The sequence below is a fragment of the Sander lucioperca genome, chromosome 4 (assembly GCF_008315115.2).
Source record: "Sander lucioperca isolate FBNREF2018 chromosome 4, SLUC_FBN_1.2, whole genome shotgun sequence".
Classification (NCBI taxonomy): Eukaryota; Metazoa; Chordata; class Actinopteri; order Perciformes; family Percidae; genus Sander; species Sander lucioperca.
The window spans coordinates 20,170,895-20,198,787 of record NC_050176.1 but is presented as its reverse complement, the minus strand read 5'-3'; the positions used below and the strand labels follow the sequence as shown (position 1 = coordinate 20,198,787).

The window sequence follows — 27,893 nt, the reverse complement described above, 5'->3', positions numbered from 1 at the left end:
CTTTACAATGCTGTTATTCTGTGTGGCCTGGTCTTTATCATCTTTTTTTTTTGTTGTTGAGGAAAATACATTAGCGCTGGCCAGCAGCCACCCAGTGAGGCCGCCGACAGTCACGTAGCAGACTGGTATACCAGCAGACTCAAGGGTCTGAAAATGGGAACCCTGATGAATTGTCAAGGAACGTGCTAGCAATAAAAGATAATAGTACACCTACTCCTCTACCTCCATCAGTATTGATCCTTTAGCTATTAGCAAAAAGCAGCTTCTTTACAATATTCCATCAGTATAGACAGAGTTCTGTAGGTGAAGATATGATTTTTTTACTTTTTTTTATTTTTTTCTTTGTTGGGAATGCTTCAGCATACATTACATAACTCAAACAAGACATTATATTGCAATGGTGTAACAAACTGCACTTTTCCTTTTTGAGTGAGTTATTGGCTTGATCCCTCACCTTCACGTTTTAATTAAGTGTAGAAGGAAAGGAGGACAGTGTGGATAAAAATGTCATTGATGAGATTAGAAGATTTCCACTCCTGCCTGTGCTACCGACAGTTACTCAACTGAGTCGGCTGAGGAAAAAGCACAGCAAGCCAATGGATCAATCATCACTCACTCATGTTGTGTTTTTCAAAACTACAGAACTTTATTTCAACTTCCAGTTTCCAGTATGAATAATAAAAAGAGAATATTTCCATTTGATCTCATGGTGCAGTCATTAAAAAAAACATGGCATCAAGGTAAGCATACAATCATCTGCAATAAAGTGACAGTAACCGTATGAACCGTACAGAATACATATGCAGTGATTATACTGCGTTAAAAAAAAACATCAGCCTTCTACTGGTTAATAAACCCCTAAAAAAAGTGACAGTACTGCACTGTAGGCTACAGACAAATAAAGGTACATTGTATACTAATAATATTAAGGCTCAACAGTAGCATCAGTAGGCTTATATCAATGATTCAGTCTACTTCACATACAGTACTGTATATTGAGCGAAATGACTCCTGCCGTTGTGCCAAGGCCCGGTTGAGACAGCTGGGGGAGCTAAAGTATCGTTTTTTTTAGCTCTTAACACAGTCAACAGTCTGTACCTGGAATATGTTTACCTGTGTATGTGCTGCTGAGTTCACTCTAGTGCTGCAAATAATGATTATTTTCCTTATTCACTGAGTATATCATTTTAGTTGCTTTTAAATTTTATAAAATATCAAAAACAAGCAAAAATGCCCACCACAAGTTACCACAGCCCAAAGTGGTGTCTTAAAGCTGCATTAGTTATTTATGAAAGGTGTAAATCATAGTGACAAAGGAGAGGATTATCGGTTATAGGTTTCATGGTTCATACATTTTACGGTTGACTCTCAGCAGCTCAAATTTTCTACCACAGATAGCTGTTTTTTTTTCTTTTTATTAAAGTGGTGATAAACCCACTGTATGCTACCTGCATCACCTAACTGAAAAGAAAATAAACTTTGCCATATGTTATGGAAGAGAGTCAAAGCTAAAGACCCAGGTATTTCTCTGGAGCTGGACTAAACCACAGCTACAGTACATACAACACCAATGAACTTTTGCCCTAACATTATTCAGGTTCCAAAAAAACTACTCAAAATAAATGCTAACATGGCTCCATGTCTGTTGGCTGTGTAAGTAGGAAACTGTTGCTAACATGTTGGCTTTGTTTATTGTTATCTCCAAAAATGAATGCAGCTTTATAGTGACCTATTTTATTTGTTTATCATAACAAAAACCTCCAAATTACAATAATATGACGAGCACACAAGTTGAAATGTCAGGTAGTTTTATTTTCTTACTTACTTACATACGTAATGAGATTCGGCCTACCTGAACATTTGATTAATACGACTAATCTTTTCAGAATTAGTTTACACATAAATGTTATGTTAAGTAACAACATCCCTAAATAACACTATGAGCCACCATTAACCAAACAATGTTCTCTAAGTGAACCACCTCTGATGAATATGCTGTCATACTGTGTTTCACTACCGACTCCACTTACTTATTTCACCATAGAGATACAATTCATTGACCAAATCGATGCTCTAGTCCCTGACATTAATCAAATATTAATGCATATGGATGGAAAGCCAAGAGACAGACATGGGGAGTGTCGTAAGTGCTTTCCCTTATGAAAGCCAAAAGACTAACGAGGATGAATTGAATTAGTTTCAAAGCTATTGTTCATTTGACTTGATATGCAAGTAGCCTATCCTCCTCTTGAGGGCACCCTTTGTGGCAGCAGCAGCTGCTCAATAACATCAGACAGTTAAAGAAATGATTATTGATTAGGTGCCGTAAACACCATGAATAGCTTATGCTGAGAATGGACATGTAGAGCTAATACATCAGTCCCTCGGCTCCTCACGTACGCACAAAAGAAAATCAGTGAGGACCTGGTCAACAGGAAAGTCTCTTCAAAACCTGAGCCCCGGTGTAATCACTGGAGAAGTAAATGATGGTAATTAGGATACTCACTGCAAACAAAGACAAGCTGGAGAGGGGGAGGAACTCTTTTCATCTGTCTAATAAGTAAACTGTTTCAGTTTCCTGCTGAACCCATAATGCAAACATCTGCGTCCCTCTGCGACTGTAGCTCAGACCCCATAACAATGACCCCAATAAACGTCAGTCAGTGGTATGTACTTCACATCAAACAATGTGCAATAACCCACACTGCATATCACACTGTATATAAAACCTTTTATTTATATATATATATATATATATATATATATATATATATATATATATATATGTGTGTGTATATATATATATATGTGTGTGTGTGTGTGTGTGTGTGTGTGTGTGTGTGTGTGTATATATATATATATATATATATATATATATATATATATATATATATATATATATATATATATGTGTATATATATATATGTGTATATATATATATATATATATATATATATATATATGTATGTGTATATGTGTGTGTGTGTATATATGTGTATATAGCGTCTCAGAACTGTGCACCTTACCCCCCTTTTTTTGCAATACTTATTTTATTCCATGTTATATTATTTTTTTTTTACGTACATGTTGGCACTGGAAAAGGAGTTGCTTTTAATCTCATTGTACATGTGTATAGTGACAATAAAAGGTATTCTATTCTACATGCCGCTTTCAACATTTCACATGTTCCATCAATACACATGTATTCAATATTTATTTGTCCATTTATTTGTATATTTTAGCATGCAGTACACCAAACACTTCATGGCTTGAATGCTGACAGTTAACAAGATGATATTATTACGTTCAACCAATGATAAAATGAGACATTGCTAGTATAATAACACTGAATCAAATGACTAGATCTCACTGACAATTTTACAAATACAAACGAAAATCAGCCATAACAGCAATAGTCTGTATCTCATCGTATTGAGCATGGATGCATAGTTTGTATTACTATTTTGTTAACATATTTTTATGTGACTTGATGACGGTGAAATGGACATGAAGTGATGTCAGGAGAAAGGCAGCTCACTCAGCCAATAACTCCTTGTACAGTATGTGTGCGGGTAGGTAGCAGAGCTTCAGGTCATTCTGGCAGCCCTGGATGTGGACATGAGTGTGATTTGTGGACATGAGTGTGATTTGGCAGTCTGATGTCTCATAGGAAAAAATCTCTATTACATTACATTAAATTACATTACATGTCATTTAGCTGACGCTTTCATCCAAAGCGACTTACAATTGCTATATATGTCAGAGGACGCACGCCTCTGAAGCAACTAGGGGTTAAGTGTCTTGCTCAGGGACACATTGGTTGATGTATCGCAGTGGGAATTGAACCCAGATCTCCCACACCAAAGGCATGTGTCATATCCACTGCATGTGTCATATCCACTCCATCACCACCCAGAGAAATGATAAGATTGCAGATGATGGGACTTGTTCAAGATTTAAAAGGGCATCAATTTAAATAGGCTCTTCTCTTAATCTTTCCAAAATGAAAGTAATAGGCCAGAAAGTTGCAAAGTAATTATTACAATTAATTCTGAAAAAGACGTTTAAAAGATATCATCTGCAATTATTGCCAGGTATCATAGTCACAATTTCAGCATATTCATGTGTTTTAGATGCTTCAAAATCAACCTGGAAAAACTTTGACTAAAATGAGGGTTAGAGGGGAATCTAAATACTCATAATTAGTATTATATATAGACCATACAGACCAGACAAATGAGAAACAAGCCAAACAGAAAAACTGCATCAACAAAGGAATATCCATCATGGTTTTACTCATAAATACTTGTAAATTGTCAAGTTTTGATTGGAATGACAGTTAGTATGACCCTTTGTCGCAGTGTTAATTTAGTCACTTTAAAGTTGAGGCCCTTTTTCAAACATTTCAGTAATTTCTTCCTACCCATATATAGTTTTCATCATCCCTGAAAATGTCCACACAAACCCAAATACAAATTGTGCATTTCCACAAATGATTATCAATGAACCTTCTTTGTATGTGCAATTTAGACTTAGAGATTTGTTGATTTGAAATCTGTACAAACCCTGTCATTTTTTTGTGTCTCTCTGCTTTTGGAGTGTCTTGACTGTGAACTGAAGGGCTGGTAACACTTACACATGGACAAAAAGGCCACCCTGTAGTTGTTATTCATCCACCCGTACAGGATGGGATTGACAAACGTTGAGCACATTGCCACAATGTGGAACACCGTGAAAAGCAGCCTGAAATCCTTCATAAACAGCACCGTGCTGTCAATGTCAACAGCCAACTGGAACGCATGTAAAGGCAACCAGCTGACAGCGAAAACCACGACCATGGTCACCAGCATCTTAGTGGTCTTCTTCCTGTGCTGATGGCGGTCATTTCGACCTATGTAAACCACATGATTTTTCAGCTTATTCCAAATGCTGATGTATGCAACGCAGTTGATGGCCAGAGGTAAACCGTATTGAACCAGAAGCGCTGATATACTGTAGATGCTTCCGTTTGCGCTGCTTCCCGGCCAATGCTCTGTACACACCTGAATAGACTGGTACGGTGGTATGACGAATGTCCCGTACTCCCTGAAGATGGCAAGGGGGCTGGCCAACAGGGCGCTGACAGCCCATGTGATGACAATGACCACAGCGCACATGTCTTTGGACATCTTGGTCTCCATGTGGTAGACAATGCTCCTGTGGCGGTCCAGGGCGATGACGTTCATGGTGATGGTGGACACGTGCACGGCCAGGCCTTGAGAGTAGGGCAGCATGAAGCACAACACCTGACCAAACTTCCACTCACCATACAGAGTGTTGACAAGGGTGAAAGGCAAACACAGCGTATTCACCAGCAAGTCTGCCACAGCTAAGTTTACAATGAAGAAATTGTTGACAGACCGTAGATGTTTAAACTTGCAGACGACGTATATCACTAAGGAGTTTCCGATGACTCCAAACAATATGATTGTGCTGTAAGCAAGAATGAGAATAACTCGAACTCCAACCAGCTTTGTGCTGTCATCCAGCTTCAAAAAGGGCTCATCATTTACTGTGCCGGTAGTTGAGCAGCAGTTGGAAGATTTAGGTTCAAGTTGGTATTCTTCCACTTGGGTCATGTTGAGTTGATCTGCTGAATCCATGGCAGACAGTCTCCATAAGTCACTCTGGGAAAATATAGACATCACTTTCAGTAATGGACAAACATGTTGTGACTAAACAACGTCAATTACTTCTATTTTTTATCAGTTTTTTTTATATCAACAGGCAATAAGCTTGTAGGAGCCACATATTGTATGTTGTTTATGGTCTCATTTATATTATTTATTGCAATACAATCTCAAGCGCGTCACAGTGTGTTTATCTCTCAGTGTTTAGTCCCTCGCGGCAGCACTTTGGTGGACTGCTTACAGCTGCAACAAAGCTGGCTAAATGTTTTCATTTCTCCAAAAACAATACTGTTTGATCTAGAAAATATAAAACAATAATGTTTCTTTTCTTTTGGAACATATGAAAAGCATTGCAGTTAATGAATATGTATTCTGCCTACAAACAACAATGACTGTGGAAGTATTGTTTTTTTTTAATATATGTGTAGTTTTCAACAGAGTCTAAGAACATTTTATTTTAATTAAGTATGCACCGATGCCTACTAAAAATCTAATTAGCATTACAGAGGAAGATGAGCTATGATTTATGATATGCAAATTTGACTAGTAATATTAAAATTAGCTTAACACACTGCAGAGGATGCCAGGAGACTGATCCTGGAGCGGTTTCACAGATAGAGCAAGATACAACAAAAGCTATGGACACTCTAAAAGCAGTGTTGGAGGCCTGCTGTAATATGGGGACACTGATCCGCAGTTATCTACAAATAAAGCTTAAAAAACAAACATATATGAGCTCATTCACATAAAGTCACTCCAAACTCCAGGACACTCCAAAGGGTCATCTGGTGACTTCATTGATTTTAGTCTTGATGCTCTGTTTTCCAACTTATAGGATAACTGTTGTGTGTTTGCATGTATTGACTTCTACTTTCGAAAAGCACATGATGCAGTTATATTTGTTAACATTTGAAAACAGGCTAATACTGTCATCACTTCATTCTCACCTCTGAACCTGTGAGTGAAGATGAGTGACAACCTGCTGCTGGATTGGAAATTTGAAATAAGTATGCGTGAATTACGCAGAGAAAGTAGCTTCAGAAGTTAAAATGCAGTTGTCACTGGGTCCCGCATCAGTTTGTGATAATCATTTATAAAGAAAAAGAAGTGAGAAACGTGACACTGGTCAGTTGCTAATACGCAAGCCAGTCAAACAGCAGGATACTGCTCAGTTTTCCACACTGATAAATTGTCCGGATCAAAAGATCAACAAGCGTTTTACTCACCTCCATCTGCAGATGTTTTCAGATTCCTCTCATTTTTTTCTGCCCCCAGTAAAGTTTCGTAAAAGCTTTTTGTAATGCTTCTTCTCTTTCCTGTGCTATTCAAAAGACAACAGAAATATAAACCACTCAAACGCCCACTGATGAATCTTCTTCAAAGAGGAACAACGTGCGCTCAGAAGCAAAGCGCGCAACATTTGCCAGTGCGCACTTCAACCCGTTTGGCATTGAGGGCGCAATTACCTGCCCTGCGAGACAGTGAGAGAAGGATCCATAAACATGAGGCGTGTTGAGTCACAGAGAGGAAACGCGTCCTTCCCAGACCAACATCCTCTACCCCACCTTTGCCTCACAATGGGTAATGTTTTGATGCATTTTATTCCGAACGAGTTCGCGTATCGTCGTGATGGAATGCAGGTTACCGTCTGTCCGTGCAAAATGCAGAAGGATATACATTATATTAACACAAATGCTGCATTTGTGTTCAACTCTGTTAATAATCTGCAGTGTAAAAAAAATTCAATCAAATCAAATTCAGAGACGTTTCAAACATAACCAAGAATCAAATTATCTATAGGTAGGCTATAATGTGATCTGTTTTGCATGCATGCCAGCAGCTCTGTGCTGGGTGTGCCTCTGCAGAGCAATCCTTCAGAGAGAGGGAGCAGGGGTTGATCATTATTTCATTCCTATTAAAAGAAGATTCAATTTCTTTTTAAGAAATGTGGCTTAATTGCCGGCAGATAATAATGTCACCTAAAGGCCTGGCTGAATTTGACTGCAGATGTTGGGTTGAATGCATGAGTGCACACATAGTAAGTAAGTAAGTAAGTAAAGTTTATTTATATAGCACATTTCACAGATAAAAATCACAAAGTGCTTCACAATAAAATGTAATACAGTGCAACAAATTAAAATACATTTTAATGAAATACAAATATAAAACATAACAAACAACCATAAGAAACCCTCGACTAACTAAAAGCCTGCTAGTTGTGTTTGCTTCTTTCCACCTTTGTGAGCACTAAGTCAAAAGTTATACTCTGAGACAAACATCATAACCCATCCATCAATTATACCCTTTGTGTCCTGTGCAGGGTTACAGAGGTATCCTGGCACAAACTGAGGCGGGGTACACCCTCAGGTTGTTAGTCTACCACATGGCCATTAGACACACCTTTAGGTAATTCAGTCAAATTCAGAGTGTGTCAATTAATGAAGGGCACAATGAATATTAATGAGGAAGTTATAGTCAGGCATTTTTAAGTTTGCCAACATCAACAATGTATATTGACAATTATGAGGTAAACTCACCTCTGAGCCTGAAAAATTATTTTTACAGCAATGTTTGAGTGATGATGGCAAAAGCATATCCCAGATTATATTGAGTAATAAAAGCAAAATCCCACTTTTCAGAGATGTTAAAACCCTGATGCTTCATTGACTTTACTCCATTACCCACAAACTGCATCATCATTTGAAACCTTAAAGTAATCCTAACATTTTATATTATGGTCAATGGCAGTGAGTGTTTACCATTTAAAGCGTAGTACAATGTAGGTGACCCATTTCAAACTGCCTCTGGCTGGTAATTGGGCTCTTAATTTGATTACCACTGTTACAAACCAAGACACCATGTGGCCATTGGGAATTGAGTTACTTTCAAGCAGCCTTCATGACAAAAGCCCACTTAGCCCATAGTGCAATTACACAGGTGGTGCAGTCATGAGAAAAAACAGAAAATCCTGGATAGAAGGGCATGTTAAGAGTTTCCTCTGTAATTTTAGGAGGTGGAGCAGACTGTAAGTGGTGGTCTTGTTGTAATGTGATTGTTAGCACAAAAGATTCTTCTGTTGTCAATAAAGAGATTATAGCAGTGTGTTTTAAGGTTTCAGCTCTTTAACTACAATGTTTCTTCAATTCCAGGCATCATATCTTTTAGATCCAGCATCCATTCTATTGGGCACAGGGATGTGCATGTCTTTTTTAACACTATTGTCTATCAGTCATGATCTCACCACAGTAATGTAACTTTAATGTAGACCACTGCTGGAGAGATCATTATTAAATTGAGTAGGCCTAACTACTAGTCTTTCAGTGGTGGTGGTGCGGATCCATTTAACAGTTGGACTGTTTGGACTGTGATATTCCTCGAGGCTGTGGCATTTGTGAAAAAGCTGTTTCGAAATACAAAAAGACTTTCTTATACGGAAAGAGTTATACGAAAAGAGTTTCTTATACGAAAAGAGTTTCTTTCTTATGCTGCTTAAAGTCTTACTTTATCCTAGAGACAGACTGTTTGTTTGTGCTCTCGGTATGGATTCATCCTATTCTTACAGAAACCGAAAACTTGATTTAAAGCAGCCATGTGATCAATGTTTGACCTGGTTATTGGTAGCTAAATAAAGGAGACCCTTGACACCATGTGGGAATATAGATATGAAAATGCAATTTCCCTCAGTGAATCCAGGCTAAAACTGAAAGGCGTCAATTTTAGAGGTGACCAAACTCAGTTACTCTTCAATCTCAGCAGGGACTGTGCACCTGCACTCCGCTTAATAGAACTTGGAGGCTTGAGCCCCATACATCGGCCTCTCTCAAATCAATACATGGTGCTTCTCTGCAGGATAAGTGCTGACGTGTAACGGCAAGGCAATTATCCTTAATTGATTTTTTTTTATCTGACCCAAGGCCAAGAAGCTTCTGTTCAATACCAATAGTAGAGCGAGTATAAGACTAAGTTTATTCATTCTAACTGATTATTATATGCTTGTGGTGATTGTTTTGTTCTGATTGTTTATATGTTTTTGTGTTTTGTAAATGTGTACATACCGGGACAAAAACAATTTTTTTTCGCTGTAAATGGTGCTCTCCTGCTGTGAGTCATTGTGTTTATAATCAATAAAAAATACTACGTTAATAATCAGAAAGAAAGGTGAGATCCACTACGGAGACAGATACAGGTTGTCATGGCAACAACCAATTCATAACATCTGGTCCATTCTTTGCTCTGTTGCCAGTCTGACAGTTTCTAGTCTCGCTTTGCCAGACCTTCCTCCACAGCGCTGCAGAGGAGGGTCTGGCTAGTCCACACAGCATTCTGGGATGAGACAAAAACGTGCTCTGGTTTATTGCCATTTCTTTAAACCAATCACAATCGTCATGGGCGGTGCTAAGCTCCGGAGCACAGAGCCACGGAGCCTCTGCAAAATAGCCTCGGGAAGGAACTTGTTTTGGTGGAACATGTACGTTCAAAAGTTGTTTTAGTCGGGCGCCTGGGTAGCTCACCTGGGTAGCTCACCTGGGTAGCACGTGCACCCATATACAAAGGCTCAGTCCTCGACGCAGCAGCCGTGGGTTTGGTTCCGACCTGCGTCCCTTTGCTGCATGTCATTCCCCCTCTCTCTCCCCTTTCATGTCTAAGCGGTCCTGTCACAAATAAATGCCAAAAATGCCACCAAAAAAAACTGTTTTAGTCTTGCAACAGAAAACTCAGATTGAACAGATAGTCTAGCTAGCTGTCTGGATTTACCCTGTAGAGATCTGAGGAGCAGTTAACCATAGTCCTCATAAATCCACCGGAGTTTAGAATGCTGACACAAAGAAAGCGGAAGGTAATGGACATCCGGCCAAAATGAGGAACATCCGGCGGAATTTCCGTCAGCAACGGAGCAATCGTGGAAGTGCACCGTCGTGGATGTAGACTAGACCGTTTCTAATCTCCTGTTGTTAGAACCTGCCAATCCTTCCCTGTCCAGTAGTTGTTCCTACATTTCCACATGAGTTAACCTCCACACCCCCCTGCACACCTGCTCCCAATTCCCTCATCAGCTCCACGTTTATGTTTAGTCTGCATTTTAGTTGTTATTCCAGTTTTGTGCTGTCCAAGCTGTTCTACCAGTCTGTTGTGGCCAGTGCTCTGTTCTCCTCCGCCATCTGCTGGGGCAGCAGCATCGGAGCCAGCGACACAAACAGACTGAACAAACTGATCAGGAAGGCTGGCTCCGTTATTGGCTGCAAACAGGAGACATTTGAAGCTGTGGTGGAGAGGAGGTCACTGAACAAACTGTATTTATCATGGATAACCCCGACCACCCTCTCCACCCCACACTGGTCCAACAGAGGAGCACCTTCTCTAAGAGGCTCTGACAGCTTCGATGTCGCACGGACCGCTACAGGAAATCATTCCTACCACAGGCAATAAACTTTTTAACACTTCCTCTCTGAGTGTTAGATAAGACTCATATACATCACAACTGCACTGAATGCACCTTGCACAACCTTGCACAATCATTACTAGTGAAAAAGTTGTACATTTTTACTCCCCAACTTGCACATTAAGTTTATCTATATCTATTGAAACAGTTGTACATTTTATTTCCAAATTGTATATATTTTAAATATTGCTTGTGTAGTATTCTATTATTATTTCATTTATTCATTCATATATTGTTTCCTATTATTTAATGTTTACTCTGTATGTGTGCTGTGTGTCTGATATTTTGCTGCTGCAACCGTTATTTCCCATTTTTTGGGATCAATAAAAATCTATCTATCTATCTATCTATCTATCTATCTATCTATCTATCTATCTATCTATCTATCTGTAGCACTGCAGCCTTCTAGTCTTCTCGATAATTATTGTTAGCAAGGGTACATTTTCTATTTTAGTTCAGTTTAAAGTCCATATTTAAAGTTCAGATTTACAGATGTATTGATTTATACATACTGTATGTATTTTAATAAAAGCTTTGTTTTTATCGGGCACAATCCAGGGAATGTAATAATAAGATTTTAATAATAATAATCTTTATTTAGACAGCAATTTATGAAAACAAAAGTTGGATGCAAACATTTCAAGACTGCAAAAAGGCAAATGAAACCAGACAAAAATGATGTAAAAAAATAAATTTAAATCAAATTAACTTTGATGGCAGCAGATAAGGTGATAAGATAAAAGTTATTGATGTTTGATACAATAAAGACAACAGGAAGCAGGTAGAAATACACGTTTAATGGACTGACATATGACATATGACCTTTGTCGTAACAATATATCAAAATGATACTGTATTCCATGAAGAAGAAACTTACTGCACTTTGTCCAAGCCAACCTTTTAGCTAGAACATGTTATAAGTGTAGTACCACACGGAAAAGCATTCACGACAACACCAGTCTACATACAGTACACCTTCATATTTATACACAGGGCAGACTCTTCTTTCCAGATACAGTATCTCTGTTGAGCTTCATCTCAGTCTTCTGGAGTTTGCCACTGTGCTCAGTCAAAGTCCATTTAAAATCTATGCTACTGGTAAACGAGAAAAAAAGATGTATAGCAGCACGACCGTTAGGAGCAAACTATCAAGGACAAGACAAATAGAACATCAGTTAATATATATTTTTTAAATCGGCTATTGCTTAAAGCAACACTAGAGAACTGTTCCCACTTCAGTCCCCCTACAGGTTGGAAGTGGAATTGTTCATTACATTACATTGTCCAGTTCATTCAAACTACAGATCCGCTACCCGATCTGGCAAACTTGCATAATGTAATTTAATGGACAATTCCGCTTCCAACCTGTAGGGGGACCGAAGCGGGAAAAGTTCTCTAGTATTGCTTTAAAGAAGGTAAAACGTAAAATACTGACATTTCTATTAAAGTGAACACCTTTGTTTCATAATGCCTTTAGTCACACAGCTAAACCACAATAATACATTTCAGCTTCCACCAGAGTGTTAAATTAGTCTTTCTCGTGAGCCGTCTTAACAGAGTCCATTAGGCTGCCATCCAGATGGTGAATGAGATGAGCACGGTCAGTAAAACTGTCAGTGATGTCACACAACCCAGATACAGCATGGTTCCTATACCACACAGTGCAGTCAAATAGGCACTCATCCTGCTGCAAACAATCTTCCGTACAGTTGTGCAGAACTACAAAAAAGAGTGTGGGAATTAGACAGTGATGAAGTAAATCACAAATTAGCTGTGTAGTAGAGGTCTGCTATCAAAGGTAAGGCGTTCATTACCTCTAGATCAGCAGTAGTTTGGGCATAAAGTAACACTAGATGGAGCTACTTGCCTCTTTAATAAGTGAATTGTAATGTCCACTGCATGGGCTGAAGCAAAGAACTCTCTGCTGTGAAAATATCCTCATGTGACCAACAGTCCGAATTTCTGCTTTCAGTCACACACTATGGATTAACATCACCTTACACTGACTGTTACACTGTGACCTTTCTCTTGCAATCGTCTCCAGGATGCAAAAATAGAAAGACTTGTGAAGAATTAAAGACTTAAAGGTTACTGTGGAAAAACAAATCAACATTCCTTTTGTGACATGCTTTTGAACAAGTTACTCTTTATATTCAGTACATTTCAAAACTTTTTTCTTTTGTATTTATCAGCCGACAGCTTGTAGACTACACTTCATAGACTAATTCAATCATATTAGATGGAAGGTACTCTAATTGATCTCATGTTAAAGGAAAGGTTCATATATTTGTTCAAGTCCATACTGGCTGTGAAGAGATTTCTTCCTAATGCAATTCCAATGTAAGTGATAGGAGAAAACATTTACAATCCTTGTTCCATTCAACAATGTGTTTCAATGTACAGCTAAAGCTAATATAGTCTAAGGCTTCAGCAGTCTGACTTAGTCAAATGAAATGGTTATCTTCCAAAGTTACTGTATTGGTAGTATATATTGCCTTCCACTCTAGCTCAGCAAAACAAGTTTGTCAAGGGAAACAAAAAATAAAAAGACTAATTCTTGAGGATACCTACAAAGTGGACAAACTCAGACTATTGAAGCCGTATATTAGCTTTGGTTAAACATTGGAATGCATTTTTACACAGGATTAGGACTGTGGCTTTGGTTAGAAAAGGATCTTCATACGGCTAGTATGGACAGAAAAATGTAAACTTATCTTTTAATTTTTCTACTGACAGGAGGCCAGAGACTCTACCTGGTACGTCTGGTAGCTGATGGCCATTCCATATCTGCAGTACATGACATAGTGTTCACAGTTGTACCACAGTAAGCTGTAGGTGACAGAGCCCAGGAGTTTCTCAGCCCGTCTGGCCACCTCATCCCCGTCTAAAGGAGGCTGGCTGCACACCTTGTCCATGTGGTTGATCAGAATCTCTGAGCCATACGCAAAATCTTCCACAGAGTCCACTCTGACGCTGGCAACCTTAGTGATAACCCCCAGCAGCAGGCGGTTATTTGTTACCATCTTGGCAATTGCAGATTTATTCTTGGTAATCACAGGAAGGATGTCCGGGATGAGATGAGCCACACGATTGTCTCCCAAGTAGATACCAAAATGGGTGAATAATGTCCTGGGGACTTCTAATAAATCACCACGCTTGTAAAGGGACAGGTCATGTTTGGAGTCGTCCTCCTTTTGCAAAGCTACATAGAACAAGTTGAGTATTTGGTAAAGAAACATGATGGCTGCAAGTGTGCTGCAGAGTGCTTGCCACTCATTTTATTTAAGTCGGAGTTGGGAGGGGCTAGAACGGATCGTAGGATTAGATATTGGTCAATGTTTCAGTAAGATTTTGACAGAAATAAAGGAGCTTTCTCTAATCAACGTGCAGTGTAGTTGGATTTTGAAACTCAGGCCTTGTTGTATTAAGGTCAAGGGTTCTCATTAAGAAGGCTGACTTGGCAACCAAGTTAAATCCTTATTAGAAGGTCACTGACTATTGAGCCATCCTACCCAAATAAACAGCCTTTGTTTTTCGTGGACTACGTTGTTCTGCAGCACTTTCATCGTTATTCAGCACTTTCCTGGACATTTAGAATTGTTTTATACATTTATCATATAGTTATAAAAATGCAATGACATGTGAAACATACTAAAAAGAAACTAAATCCATCACAATACAATGAAAAATGGCATAGGTGTAGTGCAGCCAAAATAAAAATACTTTATTTAATTACTTATTTACTTTTTGGTTTATTTACCAGGGACAATAGACAGTCATTTACTGTCCCAGACTTAGCTCAATAGCTAAATTTCATCAGCAGTCCCTGAGCAGGCTAAGGAGTTATGGCATAAATACTGCTTGCATGAGATTGATTGTAATGTTGTCATTATCACTCAGCATTTTTTGGAGCATATGTACACGGTACATTTACACATACTCTATTACTGTACTATTACAATATGAAAATATATGATGAAATATCACACACATTAAGGCTAATTTAGTATGGAGAGTCACACTCACACAAGGCACACAAGTACAAATAAATTGTTTATTATACTTTTGTCATATTTACATTATATTATAAAATACCCCCAATATTAAGATGTGTTGGCAAAAATGAAACACTCAAATTCATTCATAACTGTATTCCTATAACAAAAAATGTAAGTATTTCCCCATATTTTTGATGACAAACATAAGTCAAATAGGAGACTATGAATGCACATATGAACACAAAACATTAAACAGTGTCTCCACGCTCTAATGAAAGTATAGTTGTAAAGAAGACTCATAAAGCATCGCAAGACTAGAGTGCACCATCCGGAAGAGGATTCAGGTCTTTCCTCGCCAAGTAAAAGTGCAGTTCAATTTGTTTTTGCAGGTTCCTTGTGCTAAACTCCTTTACCCAGCCATCCACAGAGTAAAGGGAATAGGGATTGTGGGTATGTGGTTGACGGTGCCAACTCTCCCCAGGGAAACCCTAATCTAAACTTGTGGACCTGTGGACTAGAGGGATTATTTGTCAAAATTTAGTTTTAAGAGCTTATTTTTCTTCATAGCCTACTATGTTGTTCACATAGAGCATATTCCTAAATAAAGCTGCTCCAACAACATAAAATAACTGGTTGTTTTTTAGGTCTAATGGGAACTTAGAGGTGGCAGGGTACATATAAAGGCTCCAGGGGGGCCAATAGGGAGGTCAATGGGGGCCCAACAACAAAATGTGTTGACTCCAAACATGTTAATCCACACTCCCTCCCTCATCCTCCGCTCCTCTGGTGCCAACCTCCTGTCTCCCTCTGGAACTCTCTCCACAAACACATCTGCAACTGCACCAACCTGTCCATGTAAATTTCACAAGTCAAAATTCACTTTTTTGGAGCTGCTTTTTATGATTGTTCCATGTTTGTGGATTTGTAAAGTGTGGATTTCTTTGTTTTTTTTCTAACTCTTTTAAGTGTCTCTGAGTGTTGTAAAAAGCAAATAAAATGCATTATTTTTATTATGATAAATGAGGACTTAAACACAGCATTTTTTTTTTTGTGGTAAGTGGCTACCATATAGTCTAAGCATGATGATACGCTCCTTAAGGTGCCAATATGGATTTTATACCTTGTTTACACTAACAACAATAATTATGCCATATACATGATCAATAACCAGAACAACATGTGAGACAGATATTTACTCCTGCACTCATTCACAGAAAAGAATGTTAAGGACTATACCTTCTCTGTTTGCCGGCTTGCTGCAGATCCGTATCTGCAATATGTGACAAAGTGTTTACAGTTATGCCACAGCAGACTGTATGGGATTGCTCCGATGAGTTTTTTGCAGTAGTTGCTAAATGCTTTCACAAACACAAATGAGAACATTTGTTCCCTTTAAGCTGATATAAGTTTAATGACTTACATTTATCAATGTATCTAAATGTTTTAATGATCAGTCATCAGTCATCCAATTGTCTCATGAAATGCTTCAGACATGTTAGTGGACCCAAACTTTGTCTGTCTGCCATTTGGTGCTGACCAGGCGGTGTACAATGGGTTTATCAGAGCTTTTTCTCTGGAAACAGCTGCCTGCTGCGGCTGGAAATGATGCTGATGAGAGTGGTGAGAGTCATGAAAGTGAACCAAACAGTGAAGTTGCAGGCCAGAAAATCAAAACAAGGAACTGAAAGATGCTAAAACGCTCCGTACTGTAGAGCTGAGGGCGCCTGCAGAGGAGAGTGATAATTGTCTGTGGGTTATCACTATGAACGACACCTGTCACATTACAAGTAGTCAATACAATATTGTTTATTATAAAAAATATTGATTAATGCAGCTTTAAAGTGGATTAGCCAACAGGTCCTCCAAACCATGCGACGATAGGTTGTTTATTCCTACCCTCTAACAGGACCCACAGTGGTGTGTTTTGGGGGAAGACAATCTTGGATTAACAGTGTTTTTAATGAATTGATAGCAGATTGATTTCTGGAGAGATTTTTGCTTAATCTTTAACAGTGGTGGAAGAAGTATTCAGATAATTTACTTAAAGCTACATTGTGTAAGAATTTCTCCCATCTAGCAGTGAAATTGTATATGACAACCAACTGAATATTACTTTCTAGCCCCTCCCATTCCGAGCGCATTTTAACTCCTACGGTGGCCGAACCCGAAATTAGCTCTTAGTATCTCCATCGTTTACACACAGCTGTTCTAGCCACTCCAATATTCTTGTTGCTTTGCCTGTCGCGTTGTCGTTTTAATTCTCTTTTCCGCTTCCTTGGCGACTCCATTACATGTCCTCAAGAATAGGTGTGATCCTCCATCTTCAACAGGCTTTCAAATCTGCCAGCAGTTCCGAGTAATCTCCCGGCTGGCATTCGTCACGGTGCCCAGAGTGTAATAGCGCGAAATGCAGAGGTATGTCCCTCTTTGGCTAATGTATTTTAAAGATGGAGACGCTGCATGGCTGTCATTCGAGTGACTTGCTCGTATGTATTCTGAATGATTCTAAATGTCAGCTTCTACGCTTACGAGAATACTTTGATTAGTTGGTGGAAGTAATAACACATGAATGAGCACATATTTGTGAAAGAACAAGTAAAAGTCTTGCATTATGTACTACATGTATAGTAACATTCACTATGCAGAAGGGTTCCCTGGCAGCACAATATTTCTCTCTAAATTGTGGTAGAGGGTTAGTACAAGTACAAAGGAGCATACAGTGTAAATACTATTGTACAAATACCTCAAAGTTGTACTTAAATACAGTACTTGAAAACAATTACTTAATAACTTCCCACCAGGATCTTTCCCAGCTCAAAGCATATACTGTAGGTCCGTAACAAATTTAAATGTTGTTAGGTGCTGCAAAAGGGGGAAAAAAGAAAAAAAGCATTGCTTTTATTATTGCTAATAACTAATAACTGATGGTTATATCTGTTTTGTTATACATTTCCAACTTTTGTTTACCTTTTTGGTGATTTGATCACTATTATGTAAAGCTAATTTCGTATCAGACTTTTAAGCCGATTACCGTCCAGACAATGGCGTGCAGAGGACCTGGTGGGCGGAGGACTTCGTTGTCTCACAGTGGCTAGTCTGTTCTGTCCAATCGTCAATCCAGGATCAGTGTTGGGACAAATCAGGCTGTATTGGATGGCCTGCACCTTCTCAGAAGAACCATATGATGAGATATGCATTCATTTGACCAGATTAACTTAATCCTGTATGCTTCAGTTACACTCTCATCATTTGACCCAGAAATACTTTGAGAAACACTTCAGCCTTTATTTTTTTTAATCTTGTGTCTTTGAAACATTTGTTACAGTGCATTTTTTTTCAAAGATTATTTTCTTGGGCATTTCTACCTTTATTGGACAGGACAGCTAGGTGAGAAAGGGGCGAGGGAGGGGGAAGACATCCAGGAAATTGTCACAGGTCGGACTCGAACCCTGGACCTCTGCGTCAAGGAATAAATCTCTATGTATACAGTATGTGCGACTGCTCTACCAAATGAGCCAACCCGGCCACTTTACATTGCATTTGATGAGTTTGTTTGTTTTTTGCTCATAATTTATGAATGTAAGTTTATCATTTGTAATTTTTCTGAGAAGTTCAAGATTTGAGCTCTAGTGCTGTCTACTTATCACTTACACACATTTCCTCAAAAGTAGGATCTGATGTTTCGTGGGTCAAACGAAAAAGCAGCTGGTTGCGTGCATGTAGGCCTACATATATTACCAGCAAATTGCCCTAAAGTATCAAAATTACAATTACTTATTGATTATAATAGTCTCTTTTAGATTGGTGTATTATAGTTATATTACAGATTATTACTGATGCATTGTATTTTGTATCCCTCCTTTTTAAGTTTGATTCCTTCTCCTCTCACTTGTGATTGGCTCGCCTGATGCAACAAATGCATGCTGGTGGTTGCCGTGACAACATTCTAGCTGTAGAGCTGTGTTGGAATGGACGCGTATATTGTGTGCAAACACATTAATATATCTGCCTTATGTCCTCTGGATTTATGAGGACTATAGTTAACTGCTCCTCAGATCTCTGCAGGGTAAATCCAGACAGATATCTAGACTAGCTGTCCAATCTGAGTTTTCTCTCGCACAACTATTTTGCAGCGGCTCCGTGCAGAGCTTAGCACCGCCCATGACGATTGTGACTGGTTTAAAGAAATGCCAATAAACCAGATCACATTTTTCGCCCATCCCGGAATGCTGTGTGGACTAGCCAGACCCTCCTCCGCAGCGTGTGGATGGCCTGGCAAAGCGAGACTACCTCTTTGTAAACACACTATCTTCACAAATTTAAAAAAAATTATGAATAAAAAAGTTGTTTTAGTCATGCAACAGAAAACTCAGATAGTCCTCATAAATCGACCGGAGTTTAAAATGCCAACTCAAAGAAAGCCCAAGGCAACGGTTATCTGGTGGAATTTTCATCAGTAACGGAGCAATCTTCTATATCTTTTTTTTAAAATTAACTTGTCAGGCTGATGTGGAACTGTTTGCTATTTCTTAGAGAGTACATAAAACAACTACATGGTATATTATCCAATCAGGGTAACAAATGAGTCAACAGAGACCAGTATTAATACACTGGTAGTAATATGAAAGATGTGTCCCATTATTATAGCACAGCTGCAGGACTAAATGAACCCACTCCAAACTAGGTGTGAGCAAATTGAACATGGAAGCAGAGCAGAGATCAATAAATCTACATGGCGGTGCAAATAGAGTAACATATGCAGGTGAACTCAGTTGCTTAGAAATACATTTATTGAAAACTTGAGATATACCAAAGCCATTTGTGGTCAACAAAGTGTCACCCTCGCTGCATTTTTGTACCTCCGATCTACGTTCAGCTGAATCGACTTACCACCTTCGACCACAGGTTAAACCCTGAGGTGGCATTACAACAAACCTTTGGCCTCTGTCCTGGGGGAGATTTACAACATGGTCAAATGGCTCCAGGATTATAGTTGTGACCAATGGGGGACCAGAAGGCTCATTAAATTTAATTCCTGGTCAGACTTGTGAACTACGCTGACTTTGTTTCTCAGCCTTGAAACTTAAGTTGTTTACTAACTTTGTAGTCTATACCCTCGACGTTCCACTTCCAGGATTGCTCCATTGCCGACGGAAATTCCGGCGGATTTTACTCATATAAGCCGGATGTCTGTTGCCTTGGGCTTCCTTTGTGCATTCTAAACCCCGGTGGATTTATGAGGACTATGGTTAACTGCTCCTCAGATCTCTGCAGGGTAAATCCAGACAGAGTTTTCTGTTGCACGACTAAAACAACTTTTGAACGTACACATGTTCCACCAAAACAAGTTCCTTCCCGAGGCTATTTTGCAGAGGCGCCGTTGCTCCGTACGGTGCTCAGCGCGGCCCAAGACGAATTTGATTGGTTTAAAGAAATGAATCATCAATACAAACAACAGCCCAAAAGCATGTTTTTAACATCCTGGACACAGTGTTCAGAGAGAGTGCCTGTGTCTTTATGGTACTATGAGAGAAAGAAAGAGACTTTCCATCTGGCGTTTCTTCACAAAGAGGCCAGTTCAGCAAAGGTTCATACTATTTAGGTTCATGGGCCTGGCAGTTCATTCTCAGGTCAGCGAAGCTTTATATCCGTCCTGGGCCTGTTTTTTTTCCACATAATAAAATCAGGTCACACAGAGGTAGTTTAGGTAAAATGTACTTATTGAGCTTTTATTGTGTTCCATTTACCTCCACTGTTTTGATTGTAATAAAAGCACCCTGAGCACCCAGGCTTACTATTATCAAAAAACTACATGCATTTGTTGCTGTAGTTTAACTGTGCAGCATGCAAAATATTGGAGCAATAAGACCAGTGTAAAGTGGCCTTGAACAGTATGGAATGAACTGCAAACATTCCTCAGTCAAACAAACAATACAAAAGTATTGTAGAATCTTCAAGAAAATGTTATTTGAACATACTACTCACCCTTCATGCAGATTAGTATAACATTCCTAGTGAGATTATTCCAGATGGATTGAGTGAGACTTAATGTTTATTTTCACAAAACAACCTATGAAAAAACAGCTTAAAATATCACTATACATACAGTATGTACCACCGACAATTACAAAAACAAGTTTTTTTTGGTAGGCTTTGCACATATTTGAAAATGATAATATAATTGTTCTGAAGTTTACCCCCTTTACTTTCATTTTTCCCCATCAACTGACATGTTTAGAGTTTGACAGAGGAGATCAAAAATATTCATGTATAGCATCATTGTCTGATGTGATTTGTTAAAGCCTAACTCTCACCAAAATGCAACCTAGGGTCTTTTTGTGAATGTAACCGAGTCAAACTTTCGCTTAAAAGCATAATTAGGACGGAAGCACCACTTTTTAGATTTACCATATTCTCGTTTTCGGTCAAATTGCCTTTTGAATGGGAGTGCTAGGGGCACTACTATGATAGCATCAAAATAGCTATTTTTAAAACACTAAGAAGGCTCGACACAACATGAAACTTTGCTTAAAGTCTCACCAGGGTCTCTACACATGAGCTCGCCGCCATCTTGCCAGTCAAAAAGTGTCTGTATACACAAACAATGTTCTCAATGCTGGAGTTCATGTGTAGAGCCCCTGGTGATACTTTGAGCAAAGTTTCATGCAGAGGCGGCACCAGGGAGGGGCTAGGGGGTGCTGTAGCTACCCCTAGGATTGCCATAGCACCCCCTTAGCACCCGCAAGAAATTGCTGTGGTTAATTTATAAATAAAGAAAAAATCGTTAATGTGTAAATGGTATAATTTATATTTGAAAAATGAATAAATACATTAATAAAACAAACTGATTATTTTTAAGCTAAAAAACACAGGTGATCGTATTCGGTCAAACAGTGCAGCACACATTGAACTTTTGTGAACTTGTCACCAACCGGGTCGAAGAAAAGCGGCCGGAGGAAGGTGACCTGACCACGGCTGTGATTGCTGCTGAGGATGCTTAACGTCACCCTGCTGTACATGACGTTAGACCAGGGGATCGCACAACCAGGCCACAGTGGGTGAGTCAGCTGATAGGGGTCCATGCAAGAACTTTACTCTTATCTCTGTCTCGTAGAAGAGCATTACAGTGAACATGTGTTTTACAGAAATGTGAATAAATGGATCACCAAAACTAAAGTTACTTAAGTTAAGTACTGGACATCGGTTTATTTTTAGCCCAGAAAACGTGTTCGCCCTCAGTGGCTTATTTAGATATATTAAGATATGACTACATTATTTTGACCATACGTGCAAGTGTGAAAACTGTGTGAGGATACATCCACGTGTGTGTTTATGTGTGTGCTTGGCTATGGGTGGTGTATTTGGCCTGCTGCATTAATCTTTTGTTGCTATAGTGACATTATGTCTTTTAAGAAATGATTAATGTTGTCATTTGTCTTTGATTTTCATCATATGATGAAATAAACTCTGTCCCAGTCCTAGTTCTTTGACTGACAGTCCAAGTCTAATAGAATAAAATGTTGTCATGTACTTGTTAGAGAAGGCAATATACAAAGCTGAGTCACCATTCCTTTAGACTTGCCTTATCATCATTACCAGTAAGAGGTTATACACAAACATACATTTTATGGTAAAATCACTTGGCTGTGTTCTTATAGTTCAACTACAGCTGTCAATGACAAACAGCGTCAAATCTGGGAAATTACTTCTTTTGTATGTTTTGAGTCACAGCTTTGTCCCCGCACAGTGAGTGGGATGTTTGCATATGAACCCTTTATCAAACACTGACCTGAGGACCTTGTTCAGATAAATATCCCACAGAGTCAAGCAGCTATTCATTCTCCACAGAAGACAAGACCACAACTGGTGGCCAAAGCAACATGGCCCTGTCACTTCTCGCAACGGCAGGAGGACTTCTGTTACTTTTCTCCTTCTCATCAGCAGTAAGTCACTGAATTTAGCTTTTTCACTGACCCAGTTTTCTCGAGCACAAACATCTAAAACCTTTTGTCTTTTTTTTTACGCAGCAAATCCGAGGAGACAACATCGCAGCAAAATGCAACATGAATGACGGCTTTGTAAGTTACAAATAATAATCTTATATGTTTGTGCTGTGTGGATTTTATGTATCCACACATATATGGATTGTGTATGTATATATAATATCTTCAATGTTTTTGTACTTGGCCCATCTGTAATCAGGGACTGTACTGCCCTACGACATGTGGAGTGGCTGATTACATGCTGAGGTATATGCCAGGGGTGGACAAGGATTTAGACTATATGCAAGAGCAACTTGACATAATTGCTAATTTGACCAAGGAGGCCGGTGAAACAGCTGTCTACATGAAAGATTCAACTGCTTCTGCTCAAAAGAGTTCCCCACCAGGTAACACACTTCATCTGGTGCCATTTTTATACAACTGTGTTTGTATATTATTTTTATTTTTATTATTGTTATTCCTAGATCATTTCGTCTGTTACACTCATTTAAAATTCCTCTGTAAAGCACACCTGTTTGTTTTTGTGTTTTTGAGTTGTGTGTTGAGATCATTACTGACACAATCACTTTTTTATTTCAGACTCACACTACAAAAAGTCATCAAGTATGCTGGATGATGTTGCTCGATTTGAAAAGACCATCGTCACACAGGAACAGCAAATTCTGTAAGTTACCATTAACACTGAAATTATACCATTTGACATGAAACCTTCACACCAAGTGGTGGAAAGTAACTATTCAAACAAGTTACTTTATACTTCTATTTCACTCCATTACAGAGGTGAAATATTGTACCTTTTATGAAAAGCTTTTATTTGTCCGTTGAAATTACTAGATACTTAGCAGATTATTTATTATTTTAACAAATTAACAGTTTATTGATGCATTGTTGTAGATTAAACACAGTATGTAAAATATATCAAATTGCTCAACCTCCTCCAATTTAAACATGAAAATGCTTCTTACCCATTAAATAAAATGTTAAAAATGAAGCTCTTTCCACGCTTTCAGGTCAATGCACTCCAACCCTCCTCGCCCACACTGTTAGGACTGAATACAGATCATGTGGCGATTTTCCGCCCACTCCTCTTTCTCCTATAGGAACTCAGACTTACTCCTGACATTTAAAAAAAACAAAAAAAACACTCATATTTAATTATGTTTAACATATTTTTCCAAGTTTGGTTCATGATTTTTTCATTTTGCTTCTATGTCATATTTTCTTGTTCCTATCTATTGTGTAAAATATCTTTGTAGAACTCATTTTTGCTTCCCTCTTTCCAGCGATCTTCAGAACTTAATTACATCCAACGAGAGGAGAATGTCGGACTTGAAACAACTCTCCATCCAACTGCAGCAGAAATGCAGTGAACCCTGCAAAGACTCAGTTGAGATCCAACCCCTCACAGGAACAGGTAAGGCTCTGACACACCAACCCGACGACCGACCGTCGGCAGAAAAGGCAGTCGGACTGACTGCTTCCCTGAGTTGGTCCAAATAGTGCCTCAGAACACACCGAAGCGAAGCCGACTTGAGCGTACGTTCTGCGCGTGCGCAAGACATACGTCTCCATTACAGCAGGCGGTGCTAATCTGTATCGTCGCCCCAAAAAATTCAAACCTGGCAGCTGATTGGATAAACGTGTCACGTGGGTCTGGCTTCTCCCGAATTTCAAAAACGACCATAATGGCGGCTCGTTCGGAATATGATCTCGTATTTTACGAAAATAGTTCACCGAAACGTGTTTCTGAAAACATTTTAAGCGAGAAATAAGCCATACAGTTGCTGAAATAGTTGTCTTCATTTCAGATCGACAATGATCAGTTTAAAAGATTTTCGTCAGATTTTGAGAGGTGTTTGTCACGCTCATCCCGCTCGCCATTTCCGGCAATTGGTCATTGAGTCCGACTGCCCACTGGCCGATTCAACAAGTCAAATCGGCCCAAATGAAGGCCGATGGCTCCTCCGACTAACGACGGCACAGAACACACCAAACAGACTCGGGTCACCGACCTCACCAGACTGTCCGACAGCCGATAATCGGGTTGGTGTGTCAGCGCCTGTTACGGGGGGAAAAAAACAGCCCCGAGGCCAATACCATTTCACAAGAGGTTTCTCAATCAGCTCAACCACCACTGTCCTTGTTCAGTGTTTAGTTAGAGACTAAAATCAATATGGTCTACTATGCAAGGTAAACAAATTTGTTCTAGATGTAGTTTGTTGTGACCTTATTTCAAATAAGTTATTTCTAAATAATACATAAGATATACTGTATCCAACAACAGGAAAAAATTCCATTATTTTGTTCTTGTTTTTTATTAACAGCACCAGTCTGGAGTAAACCACACAGACCTTTTATTAGGTTTTGTTGTGACATTTATTAACGTTGAACTGTCCTCCTCCTCCTTCTTCTTCTTCTTCTTCTTCTTCTTCTTCTTCTTCTTATTCTTCTTCTTCTTCTTCTTCAGACTGCCAGGATGTTGCAAACAAAGGTGCCACCACCAGTGGTCTTTATTATGTGAAGCCAGCGAAAGCCACTGAGCAGTTCCTGGTCTATTGTGAGATTGACAGCTTTGGACGCGGCTTCACAGTCATACAGAGGGTATATGCTTTATTTGAGAAGTTAAGGGAAATTGCTCTTCAATGTCTTCAAGCACAAGACAATTCATATAGATACAAGTAAAACCCAAAGAAAATTTGCCAAACTTTCTTGGATATATAAATAAGATGTGATGATACGGAGGCCTGCTATGTATGAAATTGACCAATTAATACATTTGACAAGGAAAGGATAACATAAAATATGAGGAAAGTCCAAAAGACCATCCCCTGCCCCAGGACACTGATCACTTTTTCCTGTCCACAGAGGCGCGATGGCAGCGTGGACTTCCACAAGGACTGGATCCAGTACAAGGAGGGCTTTGGCTATCTCTCACCAGATGACACCACGGAGTTCTGGCTCGGTAACGAGAAGATGCATCTCCTGACGGCCACTGCAACCATCCCGCTTGTGCTGAGGATAGAGCTTGTTGACTGGCAGGGCGTCAAAAAGTATGTAGGCTACACTCACATGATAACAGATTATGTAAGAGGAGAGCAAAGGGGCTAGCTGACAAGGCAAACATGACCCTGGTGATGAGGTTTCCTTTGAAGAAGACAAGTATGCCTCGGCAGAAGTGACCAAAAACTTATATTAACTAATATTAAATATTAACCTCCACTCCTCCCTGTGGCCTCCTTTCTCCAGGTATGCCGACTACACCATGTTCAGAGTTGCACCAGAGGTCGACAAGTACCGTCTAACATATGGCTACTATTTTGGCGGTGATGCTGGAGACGCCTTCGATGGCTTTGACTTTGGTGATGATCCCAGTGACAAGTTCTACACGTCCCACAATGGCATGCAGTTCAGTACCTTCGACAAGGACAATGACAAGTATGACGGCAACTGTGCTGAGCAGGACGGCTCCGGCTGGTGGATGAACAGATGTCACGCTGCACATTTGAACGGCAAATACTACCAGGGTAAGACCGCATGGCTGAAACCAGTGCCCAATCCTTTAATTGGTGTTCATCTTGAATGATCTGTTGAGTTGTTTATGGTCCCAAAACTGTTATCCAAGCATAACCTCTGACCTGTTTGTGTTCTCTTCATCTAGGTGGCAGGTACACAGAAAAGGACGCAGGTGAATTCGGCTTTGACAACGGTATTATTTGGGTGACATGGCATGACCGCTGGTACTCCTTGAAAGAGACTACCATGAAGATCATTCCCCTCACCCGCATCACAGCAGGCGGTGGACAGCAGGCTGGGGTGAAACAGTTGGCTGGACTTTGACATGTCTACAAAGTACACTGATATGCCAATGGTCAGTTTAGGCTGCAGTTAAGGTGTTCAGCACAACAGCACTGAAACCTCCTTCAATGAAATAACATGCCTCAGTGGAAAATGTCTAACTTAACCCTTGTCTTTTCTGTCGACTGTGAAATTGTTGTCCTTCTGGGTCAAAATTGAAAATTAACTTTTTCCGACGTTTTTGTCGCTTTTTTCAATGCTTTTTTTAATTCATGGTCAATGAACCTAATTTTAATGACATTATACTTAATTTTTGAGTTTAGAAAAAGCAGGAATTATGAATTATTTTGACTAATAGTTGCATTCAGAGGATGTTGAGTGGATCACAGACTGGTGTATGTCAAAGTTCAGTCAGGATACAGTTTTTTAAATCAAATGCTAAGAAATTGAATAAAACACCCAAAATTCAATGGAAGTAATCATTCATTTTACCTGCGAAGAACGTTGTTTGGGTTCCATACAACGTACATACATGCATCCAACTTATTTTGGGCAATTTGGTTGTAAGAAACCCATATTTCTGATATAAAACACTTAGGGTTAGGGTTAGGGGTTAGGACCCTAATGATGTGTCTGGGTGTGATGCTCGCATCGTGTTTTGCTAATCACGACACAGCAGGACACTGATGTTCACATTTTCCTTCTCGTCTTCAGTGTTGTTTTCAGTACTAAATAAATGTCTTTTCTTAACCAAATATGGTCCTTACTTCATTGGACATTGGTCTTAGTTTGGACTCAGTTGCCACCAGCCTGGAGACACAAGCTACAGTAGTGAAGTCCTTATGGTGAGCTGCTGTTCTGTAAAACAATGTGGAGAGGAGACAAAAGCACCTAGTAAAAAGAAAATGCTAAAACAAGATAATGCATCTGAAAAAAACTCTGCAAAACATTTAAATATTTCTCATAGTGCACATAGTGACTGGAAAT

At 39.2% G+C, this 27,893-nt stretch overlaps 3 protein-coding genes across 4 annotated transcripts; 1 reads left to right on the top strand and 2 right to left on the bottom strand.

Moving 5' to 3' along the window:
• Positions 1-4,241: 4,241 nt before the first annotated feature.
• On the bottom strand, positions 4,242-7,194 carry npy2r (neuropeptide Y receptor Y2). Its single transcript, XM_031302294.2, has 2 exons — positions 6,897-7,194; positions 4,242-5,667 (listed from the first exon to the last, which is right to left on the bottom strand). Exons 1-2 carry the CDS (start codon positions 6,900-6,902, stop codon positions 4,534-4,536), a joined length of 1,140 nt encoding a protein of 379 aa, XP_031158154.1. The 5' UTR covers positions 6,903-7,194; the 3' UTR covers positions 4,242-4,533.
• A 4,478-nt stretch (positions 7,195-11,672) lies between these two features.
• LOC116051743 (lecithin retinol acyltransferase-like) lies at positions 11,673-14,380 on the bottom strand. Of its 2 annotated transcripts, XR_004897209.1 has the most exons (3): positions 13,864-14,380; positions 12,516-12,829; positions 11,673-12,314 (listed from the first exon to the last, which is right to left on the bottom strand). XR_004897209.1 is itself a non-coding variant. In XM_031302298.2 (2 exons), the coding sequence occupies exons 1-2, from the start codon at positions 14,347-14,349 to the stop codon at positions 12,674-12,676; spliced, it is 642 nt and encodes a 213-aa protein (XP_031158158.1). In that variant the 5' UTR covers positions 14,350-14,380; the 3' UTR covers positions 12,447-12,673. The 2 variants fall into 2 exon arrangements, 1 of the variants encoding a protein (XP_031158158.1); XM_031302298.2 differs by lacking the exon at positions 11,673-12,314 and having other exon boundaries at positions 12,447-12,829.
• An 8,420-nt stretch (positions 14,381-22,800) lies between these two features.
• Positions 22,801-27,661, top strand: fgg (fibrinogen gamma chain). Its single transcript, XM_031302292.2, has 9 exons — positions 22,801-23,051; positions 23,136-23,186; positions 23,311-23,497; positions 23,691-23,775; positions 24,395-24,525; positions 25,579-25,712; positions 25,977-26,161; positions 26,358-26,635; positions 26,770-27,661. Exons 1-9 carry the CDS (start codon positions 22,989-22,991, stop codon positions 26,946-26,948), a joined length of 1,293 nt encoding a protein of 430 aa, XP_031158152.1. The 5' UTR covers positions 22,801-22,988; the 3' UTR covers positions 26,949-27,661.
• Positions 27,662-27,893: the final 232 nt, after the last annotated feature.